This window comes from Erythrolamprus reginae, unplaced genomic scaffold (assembly GCF_031021105.1).
Source record: "Erythrolamprus reginae isolate rEryReg1 unplaced genomic scaffold, rEryReg1.hap1 scaffold_278, whole genome shotgun sequence".
Lineage (NCBI taxonomy): Eukaryota > Metazoa > Chordata > Lepidosauria > Squamata > Dipsadidae > Erythrolamprus > Erythrolamprus reginae.
In genome coordinates this window covers 18933-38211 of record NW_027248644.1, presented here as the reverse complement: position 1 = coordinate 38211, position 19279 = coordinate 18933, and the positions used below count along the sequence as shown (strand labels likewise).

General features: G+C 42.2%; 1 protein-coding gene across 1 annotated transcript in view; it reads right to left on the bottom strand.

Annotated features, from left to right (window-relative positions):
- The window catches only part of LOC139156102 (M-phase phosphoprotein 9-like), a 44520-nt gene that overhangs the window by 9445 nt on the left and 15796 nt on the right, over positions 1-19279 (bottom strand). The window contains exons 9-19 of the mRNA XM_070731417.1: positions 17852-17974; positions 15898-16340; positions 12683-12838; positions 11189-11276; positions 9949-10164; positions 7638-7685; positions 5295-5359; positions 4211-4312; positions 3363-3500; positions 1860-2047; positions 259-423 (exon numbers count right to left, since the gene is read on the bottom strand). Coding sequence (XP_070587518.1) covers positions 259-423; positions 1860-2047; positions 3363-3500; positions 4211-4312; positions 5295-5359; positions 7638-7685; positions 9949-10164; positions 11189-11276; positions 12683-12838; positions 15898-16340; positions 17852-17974 — 1732 coding nt within the window. The remainder of the gene's footprint in view (positions 1-258; positions 424-1859; positions 2048-3362; positions 3501-4210; positions 4313-5294; positions 5360-7637; positions 7686-9948; positions 10165-11188; positions 11277-12682; positions 12839-15897; positions 16341-17851; positions 17975-19279) is intronic.

The window sequence follows — 19279 nt, the reverse complement described above, 5'->3', positions numbered from 1 at the left end:
GGAAGGAATAGAGAAGGAAGGGAGGGAGGGAGGGAGGGAGGGAGGGAGGGAGGAAGGAAGGAAGGAAGGAAGGAAGGAAGGAAGGAAGGAAGAATCCACAGTAACTGAATTTAAACCTGCCTGGGATAAACATAGATCCATCCTAAGATAAAATACAGAAAATAGTATAAGGGCAGACGAGATGGACCATGGGGTCTTTTCTGCCGTCAGTCTTCTATGTTTCTAAAACAACCAAATTAAACAATCTAAAATGTTTACTTGGTGTGTTGGTCTTCCTGTTTGAAGGTGGGAGCGACGAGGATCTTTGGGTACCAGACGGGGTCAATTTTTTGTGCCTCGGTTGCTCTTTGCTCTTCTCGGGCGAACAGCTCGGACCCAAGGATGGCTTGGCGAACCCAACAACTGGAGCCCGAACAGCTGTTTCTGAAATAAGCCAAGGCAGCAGAGAAAGTTTCAATCAGGAAGGTATTTGTGGGCCTTCTCCCCACCACATGAAATCAATTTTTCATTATCTGTGAGCACCTAGAGACACACGTTGGAGATAAACCCCCAAAATATTCAGAGAAGCCAAATGAAAATTGCTGGATATTTCTTTCTTTCTTTCTTTCTTTCTTTCTTTCTTAGACTCAGGGCAGCTCACAACACAATAAAACAGTTCATGACAAATCTAACAATTTACAATTTAAAATATTTTAAAACCCCATTATTAAACAGACATACATACAAGCATACCATACATAAATTGTATAGGCCGGGGGTAGATATCTCAGTTCCCCCAGTTTTAAGGAGTTTACGAAAGGCAAGGAGGGTAGGGGCAGTTCTAATCTCTTGAGGGAGCTGGTTCCAGAGTCGGGGCCGCCACAGAGAAGGCTCTTCCCCTGGGGCCCACCAACCGACATCGTTTAGTTGACGGGACCCGGAGAAGGCCAACTCTGTGGGACCTAATCGGTCAGTGGAATTCGTGCGGCAGAAGGCGGTCTCTGAGATATTCTGGTCTGATGCCATGAAGGGCTTTAAAGGTCATAACCAACACTTTGAATTGTGACCGGAAATTGATCGGCAACCAATATAGACTGCGGAGTGTTGGTGTGACATGGGTAGACCTGGGGATTTGATTGATTTCAACTCATCTTGGATGTTTGTATATCTCATTAAAAAAAGGCTTTGTGCTCTACAGAGAATTATATTTTCATTTAAATCACAGCGAGCACAATTCTCCCAAGAAAGGAATGTTTTTTAATCCGTTAGGATTTTTTAAAAATTTCTTTTCCAGGAAGAAATAGAAAGGAATCCAAAGAAGACTCCGGTTATTATAAAATATGGAATACATTTTACGATTGGTTTAAGAGGAGAAATAGTTTAAATTGAATTACGACAATAACAATGTGTTAAGGCGTGTATTTATTGACGAAAAGATGACGAAACGATGCAAATACAACTGTTTTTGTGAAGACAAAATTTGTATGGAATTAAATTAACAAAGAGTGCACTGAAGGCGGTTTAAAAAACAACAATAATAGAAAATATATTGATAACCAAAAAGAACAATAGTGAATGCCGATGATTTCTATTCACCAGAAAATAACTTGATATTTGATAAGATTGAAACTTTCCTCCCCCCAAGAGGATATCGATGAGATTTTCTTTTTATGTTATTTGTAATATTGTAACTGTTCATGGTGTTTCTTGTTTTGTTTTGTTTGTTTCGGTGTATATGTTTTTTCTTCGTGTGTTTTGCAAACATTGTAAATATATCAATGTATATACTTTTTTGACTATGCCCTTTAAAACAATTTAATAAAAATTACTTTAGAAAAAGAGAGAAAGAAAGGAATAAAAAGTAATAAAAAGTCATTTACTGTTAGTTTCTACCGCTGCCCCTTCTTCTTTCTCTGCCTGGGACCCTCGGTTCTTCAAAGCCTTCCGTTCTTCGAACTCCTTAAAGGCTTTGAGGATGGGGATGTCTTGAGTTTTGATCTCTTTCTCAATGGCTTCGTTGGAGGGGAGGTAATTTGGAGAGGACTCCTTCTCCGGCAGAGACTGGTGCCTAAGAAGGGTCAGGGAAAAGCTCAGGTAAATTTATTTTATTTCATTTATTTATTTTGTCCAATACACAATTAGGTTTTAGTGGGTATATGTCTATATACACATAGTAAAATACATGATGAAGGTTATAGAGGAGATACTCATAGTAAAATATATCTAAGAAAGAATAGAAAAGAAGATATGGTAATAGAACATATCAATGAAAGAATAGAAGAGATATAGGAATAGAAGAAAGGTAGAGGAGATATAGGAGAGCAATAGGACAGGGGACGGAAGGCACTCTAGTGCACTTGTACTCGCCCCTTACTGACCTCTTAGGAATCTGGATAGGTCAACCGTAGATAATATAAGGGTAAACATGAAACTGCAGTTTAACGTTTCCAAATGTAAAATAATGCACTTGGGGAAAAGGAATCCTCAATCTGAGTATTGCATTTGTAGGGGTCGTGATTTCTGACAGTCTCAAAATGGGGTGAGCAGTATGGTCGGGCAGTAGGAAAAGCAAGTAGGATGCTTGGCTGCATAGCTAGAGGTATCACAAGCAGGAAGAGAGAGATTGTGATCCCCTTATATAGAGCGCTGGTGAGACCCCATTTGGAATAATACTGTGTCCAGTTCTGGAGACCTCACCTACAAAAAGATATTGACAAAATTGAACGGGTCCAAAGCCGGGCTCAAAAATGGTGGAAGGTCTGAAGCATAAAACATATCAGGAAAGACTTCATGAACTCAATCTGTAGAGTCTGGAGGACAGAAGGGAAAGGGGGGACATGATCGAAGCATTTAAATATGTCAAAGGGTTAAATAAGGTCCAGGAGGGAAGTGTTTTTAATTAGGAAAGTGAACCCAAGAACAAGGGGACACAATCTGAAGTTAGTTGGGGGAAAGATCAGAAGCAATGTGAGAAAATATTATTTGACTGAAAGAGTAGTAGATCCTTGGAACAAACTTCCAGCAGACGTGGTTGGTAAATCCACAGTAACTGAATTTAAACATGCCTGGGATAAACATAGATCCATCCTAAGATAAAACACAGGAACTAGTATAAGGGCAGACTAGGTGGACCATGAGGTCTTTTTCTGCCGTCAATCTTCTAGGTTTCTATGTTTCTAAGTGTTGGGGGTTTGGGGATGACACTATGGAGTCCGGTAATGAGTTCCACGCTTCGACAACTCGGTTACTGTAGTCATATTTTTTACAGTCACGTTTGGAGCGGTTAATGTCATAGCAGTCGGTTCCTTTTGCCAGACCCGAAACAAATTAAATGAAACAAGCAAGCAGACACCTGGGGCTGGAGGTGGGGAGATATTCCTTACCTAGGAGAGGTGAATCCTTTTTCAAGTCGATTGTCGTTGGGATTGTCTTGGGCTGCCAATGGCTGACCGGTAAAGATTGAAAATTCAGACCCTGGGATCAACCACTTTCTTCTGCTCACATCAAAGCTTTCTAATTGGCTGAAAGGACAAAGACAAGCAAGGGAGAAACTTTTTTAAAAATAATAATAATAATATAGAAACATAGAAGACTGACGGCAGAAAAAGACCTCTTGGTCCATCTAGTCTTCTACCGCACGAATCCCAGTGGCCAATAAGGTCCCACAGAGTTGGCCTTCTCCGGGTCCCGTCAATCAAACAATGTCGTTTGGCGGGCCCCAGGGGAAGAGCCTTCTCTGTGGCGGCCCCGGCCCTCTGGAATCAACTCCCCCCAGAGAATAGAACGGCCCCCACCCTCCTTGTCTTTCTCAAACTACTCAAGACCCACCTTTGTCGCCAGGCATGGGGGAGTTAGGATATTCCTTCCCCTAGGCCATTACAAGTTATGCATGGTATGTTTGTGTGTATGTTTGGTTTTTATAATTAGGGTTTTTAGTTGTTTTATTAAATTGGATTGTTACATGTTGCTTTTTATCATTGTTGTTAGCCACCCCGAGTCTACGGAGAGGGGCGGCATACAAATCCTATCAATCAATCAATAAAATAAATAAATAGTCTGCCCTTATACTATTTCCTTTATTTTATGTCAGGATGGATTTATGTTTATCCCAGGCATGTTTCAATTCAGTTCCTGAATTGACCAACCACGTCTGCTGGAAGTTTGTTCCAAGCATCTACTCCTCTTTCAGTCAAATCATATTTTCGCCCTGATATAATCCTTACTTTGTTACCTGGCATAGGATGGTCCAAAGGATCCCTCGGCAAAAGAACGGAACTTGAGTGAGTTTTCATGTTCTAATTGCTTGACCTGAGTTTCCAGTTTCGAGACTGTTCTAAAGGAAAGAAGGGGGGAAAAAATCGATTTTACCCATTTTGATACTGTGTATAATTCTAGTTGCTGGAATGGAGGGTTCTGAAAACAGCTGGAAATGTCTTGATTGGGTTAAATAATTCTTCCATTGGAACTTCAGATCGTGCAGAATGCAGTTGCGAGAGCTATCATGGGCTTCCCTAAATATGCCCATGTTGCACCAACACTCCACAGTCTGCATTGGTTGCCGATCAGTTTCCGGTCACAATTCAAAGTGTTGGTCATCACCTATAAAGCCCTTCATGGCACCGGACCACATTATCTCAGGGACCGCCTTCTGCCGCACGAATCCCAGCGACCGGTTAGGTCCCACAGAGTGGATCTTCTCCGGGTCCCATCAACTAAACAATGTCGTTTGGCGGGGCCCAGGGGAAGAGCCTTCTCTATGGCGGCCCCGACCAGCTCCCCCCAGATATCAGAGTTGCCCCCACCCTCCTTGCCTTTCGTAAGCTCCTTAAAACCCACCTCTGTCGTCAGGCATGGGGGAACTGAGACTTTCCATTCCCCCTAGGCTTATAAAATTTATGCATGGTATGTTAGTATGTATGATTGGTTTCTAAATTGGGGTTTCAAATTAACTTAAATATTAGATTTGTTTACATTGTACTATCATTGCTGTGAGCCGCCCCGAGTCTGCGGAGATGGGCGGCATACAAATCTGATTAATAAATAAATAAATAAAATAAATAAAACAAAGGGACAAAATTGGATTTCCCTTTCAACTTGAAATATTTCTTTTATTACACTTTTATTTAAAGGTCTATGCCCAGAGTTTGACAAACTAACTCTTTGCTAGGTTTGATTTAACGTCTTTGCTGATCAGTACCCTCAGTGAAGACATTTGGTTAACTTATTCATGAAATGTGATCATCAAAATGCAATGAAAAATATATAAATTGGAGAGGCTGTAATAGGTTTTCTAGTGTTAAAGGGTCCAATATTACCTCTTCAAATCAGAAATCCGAGTGTGTGCATCGAGTAATTTGTTCTCAGTAATATTTAAAGAATCCTGTGGGAAAGAGAAAAAAATAAAGAAACATTAAGGATTAACGCAACCACTGGTTTTACTAATATTGAATGATTTAAGTGTCTCTTTTTCATTAGCTGAGTATTAATTCAATTTGTCTTTAGTTCCCCTGGGGGCAGGGAAGCTTTGCTAAGGCTTCTCTCCGTTTGTCCTTGGCAAATAATTTATCACATATTTATAATCCATCAGGAGGGCTCCATTTTCCACCACGGATGGTTAACTCCATGTCTCACATTAGAGAAACATCTTTCGGCTGTGGCGAGGGGGGCGTTTGCCCAGGTTCGCCTGGTGCACCAGTTGCGACCCTATCTGGACCGGGACTCACTGCTCACAGTCACTCATGCCCTCATCACCTCGAGGCTCGACTACTGTAACGCTCTCTACATGGGGCGACCTTTCAAGAGTGTTCGGAAACCTCAGGTCATGCAGAATGCAGCTGCGAGAGCAATCATGGGCTTCCCCAAATATGCCCATGTCACACCAACACTCCGCAGTCTGCATTGGTTGCCGATCAGTTTCCGGTCAGAATTCAAAGTGTTGGTTATGACCTATAAAGCCCTTCATGGCACCGGACCAGATTATCTCTGGGACCGCCTTCTGTCGCACGAATCCCAGCGACCAGTTAGGTCCCACAGAGTGGGTCTCCTACGGGTCCCGTCCACTAAACATTGTTGCTTGGCAGGACCCAGAGGAAGAGCCTTCTCTGTGGCAGCCCCGACCCTCTGGAACCAACTCCCCCCCAGAGATTAGAATCGCCCCCATCCTCCTTGCCTTTCGCAAGTTACTTAAAACCCACCTCTGCCACCAGGCATGGGGGAATTAAGACTTCTTCTCCCCTAGGCCCTTACAATTGTATGTATGGTATGTGTCGTATGTATGTTTGATTTCTTATATTAAGGGTTTTTTAAATTTCGCTTTTAGTATTGAATTATTACTGTATATTGTATATGATTGTTGTTAGCCGCCCCGGGCTTTCGGAGAGGGGCGGCATATAAATCCAATAAAATGAAAAATGAAATGAAATGTCTTTTTTTGAGGTGGATGTTTCACTATCTGCTTGAACAGTTTTCTGTTCTCAAGTCCCTTTTTTTCTAGAGGGCCATTTAGCTGGCTGCTGTCCACTGTTTCTGATACAGGACAATCTAGCGTATTTTTCGAAGTATGAGATGCACCGTTTTGCTCTCTAAAAGAGGCTGAAAATTTGCTGGGTCTTATTCTCTGAAAACAGCTTTTTTGAAGCTTTCTCTCCAGTGCTAATGATATTTCCTGCTCTTACCGGCATGCAGGCTTTTTCATTGCTACTCTCTCCGAAGATTTTTTCCAGCCCTAAATCTTTGCAGAATTTTTTTTTCATTGCTACTCGCTCCGAATAAGGGTTTTTTTCAGCCTTAACCAGGGGATAAAATAATGTGCTGAAACTGACCAGACTTTTCCTCCCAAAAAAACCAAGGTGCGTCCTATACATAGAAACATAGAAACATAGAAGATTGACAGCAGAAAAAGACCTCATGGTCCATCTAGTCTGCCCTTATACTATTTTCTGTATTTTATCTTAGGATGGATCTATGTTTATCCCAGGCATGTCTAAACTCAGTGACTGTGGATTTATCTACCACGTCTGCTGGAAGTTTGTTCCAAGGATCTACTACTCTTTCAGTAAAATTATATTTTCTCATGTTGCTTTTGATCTTTCCCCCAACTAACTTCAGATTGTGTCCCCTTGTTCTTGTGTTCACTTTCCTATTAAAAACACTTCCCTCCTGAACCTTATTTAACCCTTTGACATATTTAAATGTTTCGATCATGTCCCCCCTTTCCCTTCTGTCCTCCAGACTAGACAGATGGAGTCCATGAAGTCTTTCCTGATACGTTTTATGCTTAAGACCTTCCACCATTCTTGTAGCCCGTCTTTGGACCCCTTCAATTTTGTCAATCTCTTTTTGTAGGTGAGGTCTCCAGAACTGGACACAGTACTCCAATAGTACACAATACACAATACTCTGAAAAAATACAATAATTGGTCTAAAAAGAAATATGTACAGAAGATCAGACTGGTAACAAATTCATCTGAGAGGGCTGGACTTTCCATCCCTCCTAAGGACAAATATTTAGCAGATGAACAAAGCTTATTTCTGGGGGAAATAAATAAACCTGCTTTTTACTCATGGTCCAAGGAATAGGTAAACCCTATTTGGTTTTTGATCCTCTTCCCCTAAAAATGGACTCGGTTCTGCAAAAAAATAATAATCATCCTGCTTACCTTAACTCGTTCGTGCTCTTTCCCAAGGGATTCATATTCTCCCAAAAGCTATATAAAAAATAACATTTTAAAATTATTTTGTAAGATTTCAAAAATTCTAGAATAACAGTCAAGCTGGCACAAATTGCAGCATCTGTTACAGCGATCAAAAGAATTTAAGCGAATTCCACCTTTTGTGGAAAGACACAGGTGTCGTGTTCATAGACAGCCAAATAGAAACATAGAAGACTGACGGCAGAAAAAGACCTCATGGTCCATCCTAGTCTGCCCTTATACTATTTCCTGTATTTTATCTTAGGATATATGTTTATCCCAGGCGTGTTTAAATTCAGTTACTGTGGATTCTTCCTTCCTCCCTCCCTCCCTCATTCACAGAAACATAGAAACATAGAAGTCTGACGGCAGAAAGAGACCTCATGGTCCATCTAGTCTGCCCTTATACTATTTCCTGTATTTTATCTTAGGGTGGATCTATGTTTATCCCAGGCATGTTTACATTCAGTGACTGTGGATTTATCTACCACGTCTGCTGGAAGTTTGTTCCAAGCATCTACTTCAGTCAAATATTTTCTGACGTTGCTTACATGTTTCGATCATGTCCCCCCTTTTCCCTTCTGTCCTCCAGACTATACATGAAGTCTTTCCTGATCAGTTTGATGCTTAAGACCTTCCACCATTCTTGTAGCCCAATGACCCAAACTGCTAACCGTGGGCTTTCTATGGCTTTGGAGCAACCCTACCAACTAAAGACTGGGGGTCTGTAACAAATTGGGAGGGTGTTCTCGACAAGAGATTAGAATTGCCCCCAGCCTCCTTGTCTTTCCTAAGCTACTTAAAACCCACCTCTGCCGCCAGGCATGGGGGAACTGAGATACACTTTCCCTCTAGGCCGTTACAATTTTATGCATGGTATGTCTGTTTGGTTTTTCTTATAATGGGTTTTTAATTGTTTTTAGTATTGGATTATTATTATATGCTGTCTTATTATTGTTGTTAGCCGCCCCGAGTCTTCGGAAAGCGGCGGCATACAAATCCAATAGATAGATAGATAGATAGATAGATAGATAGATAGATAGATAGATAGATAGATAGATAGATAGATAGATAGAGATGTAGGTAGGTAGGTAGGTAGATAGATAGATAGATAGATAGAGGTAGGTAGATACTGTAGATATAAATGAGATAAATAGAGATAGATAGATAGATAGATAGATAGATAGATAGATAGATAGATAGATAGATAGATAGATAGATAGAGATGTAGGTAGGTAGGTAGGTAGGTAGGTAGATAGATAGAGATGTAGGTAGGTAGGTAGGTAGGTAGATAGAGATGTAGGTAGGTAGGTAGGTAGGTAGATAGATAGATAGAGGTAGGTAGATACTGTAGATATAGATGAGATAAATAGAGATAGATAGATAGATAGATAGATAGAGATGTAGGTAGGTAGGTAGGTAGGTAGGTAGATAGATAGATAGATAGATAAGATAAGGTAGATTAGATAGATAGATAATAAATAGATAGAGATAGATAGATAGATAATAAATAAATAGATAGATAGATAGATAGATAGATAGATAATAAATAAATAAATAATAATAGATAGAGATAGATAGATAGATAGATAATAAATAAATAATAATAGATAGAGATAGAGAGATAGATAATAAATAAATAATAATAGATAGAGATAGATAGATAGATAGATAGATAGATAGATAGATAGATAGATAGATAGATAGATAGATAGATAGAGGTAGGTAGATACTGTAGATATAGATGAGATAAATAGAGATAGATAGATAGATAGATAGATAGATAGATAGATAGATAGATAGATAGATAGATAGATAGAGGTAGGTAGATACTGTAGATATAGATGAGATAAATAGAGATAGATAGATAGATAGATAGATAGATAGATAGATAGATAGATAGATAGATAGATAGGTATGTAGGTAGGTAGGTAGGTAGGTAGATAGATAGATAGATAGATAGATTAGATAGATAAGATAGGTAGATTAGATAGATAGATAATAAATAGATAGAGATAGATAGATAGATAATAAATAAATAAATAGATAGATAGATAATAAATAAATAATAATAGATAGAGATAGATAGATAGATAATAAATAAATAATAATAGATAGAGATAGATAGATAGATAGATAGATAGATAGAGATAGATAGATATAGATAGATTATAGATAGATAGATAGATAGATTAGATAGATAGATAGATAGATAGATAGATAGATAGATAGATATAGATAGGCCCCAGGCATTCATTCCAAACTGGGCAATACGTACGTTTTGAAACATCTTGTTTTCTTCCTTTAGCCGGGCGTCCTTGTTGTCGGAGAGCTTGTAGGCTTTCTCGAAGGCCTCTTCCAGATCGCGGAGTCTTCTCTTGAGGCGGCTGATGGTGTTGTCTTTGTCCTTGCCGCCCGTGCGCATCTCTTCCAGGCGCTCCTGCAAGGATTTGGTGGTGGCGCTCAGAGCCCCGAAGCGCTCCCGCCAGTCTGTCTGGAAAGGGGAACAGGCCAAGGGTCACACGAGAGGAGAGAGAGTCCAGAGAGACGACGGCACCGGAAAAAACAGCAGGACCAGCTGTGACATCTGATAGAATAAGATGCAGATTTGAGACAAGGTGTTTCTCAGAATTCCCCAGCCAGCGTTGCTAGTCGGAGTCCACCTGTTCTAAGAATGATGGGTGGGGGATACTGGGAGTTGAAGTCCACCTGTTCTAAGCATGCTAACTGGGGAATTCTGGGAGTTGAAGTATACTTGTCTTAAGCATGCTGGCTGGAGAATTCTGGGAGTTGAAGTCTGTCATCTGCACCTCTATAACTTTCTGGTTTGGTGCTGCAACCCAACAGGACCGACACAGACTTCAGAGGAGAATCAGAACTGCATAAAAAGCAATGGCTGCCAACCTGCCTTCCCCATTGAGGACCTGTATACTGCACGAGTCAAAAAGAGGGCAGGGAAAATATTTACTGACCCCTCACATCCTGGACACAAATTGTTTCAACTCCGACCCTCAAAACGTCGCTACAGAGCACTGCACACCAAGACAACTCAACACAAGAACAGTTTTTTTCCGAACGCCATCACTCTACTAAACAAATAATTCACTCAACACTGTCAGACTTTCTACTAAATCTGCGCTTCTATTTCTACTAGTTTTTCTCATCATTCCTTTCACCCATTTCCTCCCATGTTGACTGTATGACTATCACTTGTTGCTTATATCCTAAGATTTTTATTAATATTGCTTCTTCATTGCTTATTTGACCCCTATGACAATCATTAAGTGTCGTACCACATGATTCTTGACAAATGTATATTTTATTTTATGTACGCTGAGAGCATATGCACCAAGACAAATTCCTTGTGTGTCCAATCACACTTGGCCAATAAAAATTCTATTCTATTCTATTCTACTTGTCTTAAGCGTGGTGGCTGGGGAATTCTGGGAGTTGAAGTCCTCAAGCCTTAAAGTTGCCAGGGTTGGACAGCCCTGACCCAAGCCATAAGATACACTTACTACTTCCATCTCTAAGGCCTTGTTTTTATTTTCAAGGGATCGCAGACGACCGTTGGCTTCGTGTAGAGACGTTTCTAGCTGGTCGCACCTAAAAGTTGAAACAGAGAACCATTAAGTGTCATTTTTTTTATTATTAGGTGTAATATCAGAGGAAAAAAATGATTAGAAAAATATGTACTTAATATTACATGTCTTAACAGCAGCAAGGATTATATTCGCACAATATTGGGAAAATGAAGATATATATTATCATGCGGAGAGGGTCGGCATACAAATCTAATAAATAAAATTAATAAAATATACCACGCGATGAAGAGCTAGTCAGGTAGTAGATTGGGCAGAAATGGATAGATTGACATTGAAAATTAAACAGAAAAAAGATGTAGATTATTCATTCATTCATTCATTTATTGGATTTGTATGCCGCCCCTCTCCGGAGACTCGGAGCGGCTAACAGTAACAATAAAACAGTGTACAATAGTAATCTAATACTAAAAACGATTTAAAAAACCCATTAATATAAAAACCAAACATACATACATACATACCACGCATAGAATTGTAAAGGCCTAGGGGGAAAGAGTATCTCAGTTCCCGCATGCCTGACAGCAGAGGTGGGTTTTGAGGAGCTTACAAAAGGCGAGGAGGGTGGGAGCAATTTTAATCTCTGGGGGGAGTTGGTTCCAGAGGGTCGGGGCCGCCACAGAGAAGGCTCTTCCCCTGGGTCCCAACAAGCGACATTGTTTAGTTGACGGGACCCGGAGAAGATCCACTCTGTGGGACCTAACTGGTCGCTGGGATTCGTGCAGCAAAAGGCGGGTTCTGAGATAATCTGTTCTGGTGCCATGAAGGGCTTTATAGGTCATAACCAACACTTTGAATTGTGACCGGAAACCGATCAGCAACCAATGCAGATTGCGGAGTGTTGGTGTGACATGGGCATATTTGGGAAAGCTCATGATAGCTCTCGCGGCCGCATTCTGCATGATCTGAAGTTTCCGAACACTCTTCAAAGGTCGCCCCATGTAGAGAGCGTTGCAGTAGTCGAGCCTCGAGGTGATGAGGGCATGAGTGACTGTGAGCAGTGACTCCCGGTCCAAATAGGGCCGCAACTGGTGCACCAGGCAAACGCCCCCCTCGCCACAGCTGAAAGATGTTTCTCTAATGTGAGCTGTGGATTGAGGAGGACGCCCAAGTTGCGAACCTTCTGAGGGGGCCAGTGATTCTCCCCCTAAGGTAATGGACGGACAGATGGAATTGTCCTTGGGAGGCAAGACCCACAACCACTCCGTCTTGTCTGGGTTATGATCAAACATGGAATCTATTTTACCTATCGCTGGAAAAAAGGGGTGGACCCATTACTCAAAATGCCCACTTGGTTTCCAGCTGTCAAAACTGAAGACAGGGAAGGTCCAGAAATAGTTTTATCTAGCAGAGCATCATTTCAAAAAGGATGTGGGGGGGAAAAGATATTCCAAACAACTCAGCCAATACCTGTCCGTGAGATTTTGATTGGTTTTCTTCATTTCCTCGGAAGGAGAGGCATGGCTTGCTTCTAGCTGCTGCTTTAAGCTGAGAATCTCAGACTCGTAATACGCTCGGAGATCAGTGATATGACGGGTGTGTTTTTCTCTCAAATTCTGCCTAATCCTGATTTTTAAAAAAGAAAGAACAGAACAAAACATTTCAAAATCTTAGCAACTTTGCCAGACGTTACTGAAACATAGAAACATAGAAGACTGACGGCAGAAAAAGACCTCATGGTCCATCTAGTCTGCCCTTATACTATTTTCTGTATTTTATCTCTGTTTATCCCAGGCATGTTTCAATTCAGTGACTGTGGATTGACCAACCACGTCTGCTGGAAGTTTGTTCCAAGCATGTATGACTCTTTCGGTAAAATATTTTCTCATGTTGCTTTTGATCTTTCCCCCAACTAACTTCAGATTGTGTCCCCTTGTTCGTGTGTTCACTTTCCTATTAAAAACACTTCCCTCCTGAACCTTATTTAACCCTTTGACATATTTAAATGTTTCGCTCATGTCCCCCCTTTCTCTCCTGTCCTCCAGACTCTGCAGATGGAGTCCATGAAGTCTTTCCTGATCCGTTTTATGCTTAAGACCTTCCACCATTCTTGTAGCCCGTCTTTCGACCCGTTCAATTTTGTCAATATCTTTTTGTAGGTGAGGTCTCCAGAACTGGACACAGTATTATTCCAAATGTGGTCTCACCAGCGCTCTATATAAGGGGATCACAATCTCCCTCTTCCTGCTTGTTATACCTCTAGCTATGCAGCCAAGCATCCTACTTGCTTTTCCTACTGCCCGACCACTGAAGGGATAGAACTGGTACTTCAAAAAAAATGTACATGCAGTACATGAATTTAAATTTGCTTACGAAAAGCTGATCTCCCCCCCCACCTCAAAAGTCTGTATGTAAAGTGAAAATAGAACAGCGCCATTCCCATGCTTAATAGACTTAGACCTTTGAATAATTTTATTCTCAGTTTGAATGTACACTCATTGGCAAACTTCATTGCATTATCCACTCAATTATGAACCCCAAACAGGTACAGTGATGCCTCGTCTTACGAACTTAATTGATTCTGGGACGAGGTTTGTAAGGTGAAAAGTTTGTAAGACGAAACAATGTTTCCCATAAGAATCAATGGAAAAGCGATTAATGCGTGCAAGCCCAAAACTCATCCCTTTTGCCAGCCAAAGCAATTTCGCTGAGGCTCCCCTCCATGGGAAACCCCACCTCCGGACTTCTGTTGCCAGCGAAGCGGCCGTTTTTGCGCTGCTGGGATTCCCCTGAGGCTCCCCTCCATGGGAAACCCCACCTCCGGACTTCCGCTGCCAGCGAAGTGCCCGTTTTTGCGCTGCTGGGATTCCCCTGCAGCATCGCAATAACACGGAAGTCCAGAGGTGGGGTTTCCCATGGAGGGAAGCCTCAACAGAATCCCAGCAGTGCAAAAACGGCCGCTTCGCTGGCAACAGAAGTCCGGAGGCGGAGCATCCCAGTGGCAGCAGCTTGGGTTTGTAAGGTGAAAATAGTTTGGAAGAAGAGGCAAAAAAATCTTAAACCCCGGGTTTGTATCTCGAAAAGTTTGTATGATGAGTTGTTTGTAAGACGAGGTATCACTGTATATTTATAACTACGTGTGAAATCTTATCTCATCTTTGAAATGCTGTCAGGCTTATTATTATAAGAGGGTGGCCAGGGGGGAAGCATTCTGAAATTCCCTGATATTTCCTTGACATTTCCCTGTAACTTGCGATCTAGTTAAGGCCGCGGTCGTAGATGACGTCATACCAAACGGCTCAGCCGTGGAGAAATATCGGTAGCTGAGGAAGCAAGTTGTTGTGATAGTTAGACTCATTTTGGCTTGACAATGGCAGGCAGTGCGATCAGTTTTTTTTTACATGATTTATCCCTGCCTGCAAAACATTTTAATAGTTTGTTTTTCCCCCCTGATTTATTCCATTTTTTTCACGAATTCCCCGATATTTCCCAAACCACCGATTTCCCTGATAATTCCCTGATTTCCAGTTTTGCTGGACACCCTGTATAAGCTATCCAGAGATTGTAATAGTCGACTAAGCTATGTCGTTTGGCGGGACCCAGGGGAAGAGCCTTCTCTGTGGCGGCCCCGACCCTCTGGAACCAGCTCCCCCCAGATATCAGAGTTGTCCCCACCCTCCTTGCCTTTCACAAGCTCCTTAAAACCCACCTCTGTCATCAGGCATGGGGGAATTGAAATTTCCCTTCCCCCTAGGCCTATAGAATTTACAGATGGTATGTTTGTATGTATGAGTAGTTCTTTAAATTGGGGGTTTTTTACATTATTTTTAATATTAGATTTGTTTACATTGTCTTTTTATATTGTTGTTAGCCGCCCCGAGTCTTCAGAGAGGGGCGGCATACAAATCTAATAAATAAATAAATAAATAAATAAATAGTTAGTTAGTTAGTTAGTGCCGGTTATTTATCCAATACGAACGACTGGGAGGAAGTTGCTATGGATCACTCTAAAGCAATTAAGAGTTTTTATGGAATCCCACAAAAATATACAATGGTTTGTTAGTGACCGTTTGACTTGCAACAGCTTGTTCAATGACCATTCAAAGTTACAATGGCAACAAAACGAGGGAGTTACGGCCGTTTTTCGCACCTACAACTGTTGGTCACTTGATCAAAATTCAGGTTCTTGATGAGTGACTTGTATTTATGTCCCAGGGTTAAATTATTATTATATGGTTCCCTTTTGTGACCTTCCGACAAGCCATGTTAAGCCAGATTCACTTAACAATTATCAATTTAATAATTGCAGGGATTCACTTTTTAAAAACGGGGCAAAATTAACTTATTTTATTTATTTATTTATTTATTTATTGGATTTGTATGCCGCCCCTCTCCGTAGACTTGGGGCGGCTAACAACACTAATAAAAAACATCATATAAATCCAATACTAAAACAACTAAAAAACCGTTATTGTAAAACCAAACATACACGCAAACATACCATGCGTAAATTGTAAAGGCCTAGGGGGAAAGAATATCTCAGTTCCCCCATGTCTGACGGCAGAGGTGGGTTTTGAGGAGCTTATTTAGCTCAATTGTGGCTGTTGAGACAAGGACTATCTCCATCACGGACGATTACGATGATTTGTTTATAAAAAGGCAACATCCTGAACGGGTGATCTTACTTGGAGAGCACCAGGGGATCTTCTACACAAGCAACGGACAGTTCGTGCTGCGTCAAACGGTGATCAGCCGACGGAACTGGCGACCGGGCCAAGGAAGACGGCGTGAGGGTTAAGTTCTCGTTGTCCTCCATCTCCAAAACCTCCTGGCTTCGACGAGGAGAGCCGGCGACGTTGGCGGCCTTCTGAAACTCGCAGCCGCCCCAGGGATCGGCGTGCGAGGCTGCCGAGTGAGAAGTGTATCGGGGAGATTCGGTGGAGCGGGGCGACGCCACCGTGCTGGTGGGAGAAAAGGAACCCACCTCCGAAGGGAGGGAGAACGCAGGGCCTGCCATGGAATCGGGAGACAAGGGAGCCCGCTCGGGGCTGGCGTAGAACCTGGTCAAAGGCCGCCCCGCATTCCGCTCGCCTGGTTTCATGTGGAGCGTTGGGTCGAGGGTAAGGATCTGTGAAAGGGAGGCCATGGGGGTTGGGAGTCAGAAATAAGGCAAGACCCTATTATTAATTTATTATTTATGATTACAGTAATCCCTCGCTACTTCGTATGTAGTTCATCTTTTGAGGGTTCGCTATTTCACGGGTTTTCAAAGGGGGCTTAAATCCATTGAAAATCCATAAAATTCTTCTACGGTGCTTCTGTACACTATGAAAGAAACTGGTGGGTGAGAAACATTATAGAATGACTGTTTATGCAAAGGGTGGGTTTTGAAAGTCCAAATACAGTAATGCCTCATCTTACGAACCTAATTGGTTCCCGGGGGAGGTTCGTAAGGCGAAAAGTTTGTAAGACGAAACATTGTTTCCCATAGGAAACAATGTAAAATGAATTAATGCGTGCAAGGGGGGAAAAACGCAAAAAAACGCCACCGGCCGGCTGTCACCTTTTGAAACAGCCGGGCGCTTCTCAGCGTAATCCCAATGCTGAACCCAAAAGTTCGGCAAAAGTTCGGGTTCAGGTGGACGCCAAGAAGCCCCGCTGCCCGGCTGTCACCTTTTGAAACAGTCAGGGGGCTTCTCGGCGTCCTCCCGAACCCGAACGCCAAACCCGAACTTTGCCAAACTTCTGGGTTCGGCGTTCGGGCGGCCTCCCGAACACCGAACCCGGAAGTTCGGGTTTGGCGTTCGGGTTTGGGAGGACGCCGAGAAGCCCCCTGACTGTTTCAAAAAGCGACAGCTGGGCGGCGGGGCTTCTCGGCGGCCACCCGAACCCGAACTTTTGCCGAACATCCAGGTTCGGCGTTCGGGCGGCCGCCAAGAAGCCCCGCCGCCCGACTGTCGTCTTTTGAAACAGCCGGGGGGCTTCTCGGCGGCCGCCCCGAACGCCGAACCCGGAAGTTCGGGTTTGGCGTTCGGGTTCAGGAGGACGCTGAGAAGCCCCGCCGCCCGGCTGTTAGCTTTTCAAAAGAGACGCAGAGCTGTCGGGCCGGTCAGGAGGCTGGAAAGGAGGTGGGGAATCCCAATAGGGAATTCCATGGGCGGAGCTTTGACATCACAAAGACGTCCTTCCTGGAGTCCACGTTAGTTTTTATCTTCGTGTAGGTTAAGTTTCGTTTTTTTTTTTAGTTTCTGTTTATGTCTTTATTGTAAATTCCTTTTGTTGTCCTGTATTTGTTTTGTCTTTTTTTAATGTTAATAATAAAGATATTTTTTTGAAAGAATTAATGACCTTTATAGGTCATTAGTTAGAATATGACATGGACGAGGGGATCGATGGGCATACAAATCTAAATAAATAAATAAATAAATAAATAAATAAATAAATAAATAAATAAATAAATAAATAAAATAAACTCATCAGATTTCCCGATGACACCAAACACAAGGCTCTTGACAGACTTGGGCGCTATCTAACAAATGAAATTCAATGGTTCTACATTTAGGGGCATGTATAAGGGCACCAGCGTGCCTTCCGCCCCCTGTCCTAATGTTTCTCTTTTACTAGTATCATGTAGAATACCTCTGGGGGATGAGTTGACTGTAGCGGGGTGAAATTCCACTCGGCAAGTTGTTTCTCTTCCTTCTGCTTCTTATGATAAATGTCCTTTAAGGATGTAAGCTTCAGCTCGTCACTGGAACACAGCTAAGAGGGAAGAGTTCAGACGGAGAGTCGAAGCGTTTACTTAATGTCACGATGGACTAGATTTTTAGATTTATTTTATTCATTTGTTTATTGGATTTGTATGCTGCCCCTCTCCGCAGACTCGGGGCGGCTAACAACAATGGTAAAAAAACATGTAACAATCCAATTTAATAAAAACAACTAAAAAACCCTTATTATAAAAAAACCAAACATACACACAAACATACCATCCATAACTTGTAATGGCCTAGGGGGAAAGAATAATTTAACTCCCCCATGCCTGGCCACAAAGGTGGGTCTTAAGAAGTTTGCGAAAGACAAAGAGGGTGGGGGCCCGTTCTAATCTCTGGGGGGAGCTGATTCCAGAGGGCCGGGGCTGCCACAGAGAAGGCTCTCCCGCTGGGGCCCGCCAAACGACATTGTTTGGTCGACAGGACCCAGAGAAGGCCAACTCTGTGGGACCTTATTCGCCGCTGGGATTCGCGCGGTAGAAGGTGGTTCCGGATGTATTCTCCAAGATGGGAGGATATGAGTGTTTTGGGAAGAGAGGCAAGTAGAATAACTCCAAAGAACAGGCCACCAGTCACTTATCACTGAATCCTACGGAATCGGGCGGCATATAAGTCAAATAAATCAAATTATACGCCAGTGTTTCTCTACTTGGCAACATTAAGATGGGTGAACTCCAACTCCCAGAATTCCCCAGCCAGCATAGATATTGTTGGCTGCCCCGAGTTTTCAGAGAGGGGCGGCATTTCAATCCAATAAAACTAAACTAAACTAAACTAATATTGTAGTCCACCCACCTTAAAATTTGCCAAGGGAAACACTGCTACATGGAAAAAGTAAAGCTGAGGTCTTCAAACTTGGCCACTTTTAAGACTTGTGGACTTCAACTTCTAGAATTCTCCAGCCACCTGCAGCTTAGCCGGCTGGAGAATTCTAGGAGTTGAAGTCCACAAAAACTTGCCAAGTTTGGGAACTCCTTGTCCCCAAAGCAGCTTAATGCTGCACGCCACCCAGAATTTGGAAGGAGTTGGGCGGCTTATGAATAGAATAGAATTTTATTGGTCAAGTGTGATTGGACACACAAGGGATTTGTCTTTGGTGCATAGGCTCTCAGTGTACATAAAAGAAAAAGATAAATAAATTAAATTAAATTAAATTAATGCCCTAAGAAGAGAGCAGAATTGTTGTCACCCGTGAAATACACATGTTGTCATCCCTCACATGTTAAACGATAGAAACATAGAAGAAACATAGAAGTCTGACGGCAGAAAAAGACCTCATGGTCCATCTAGTCTG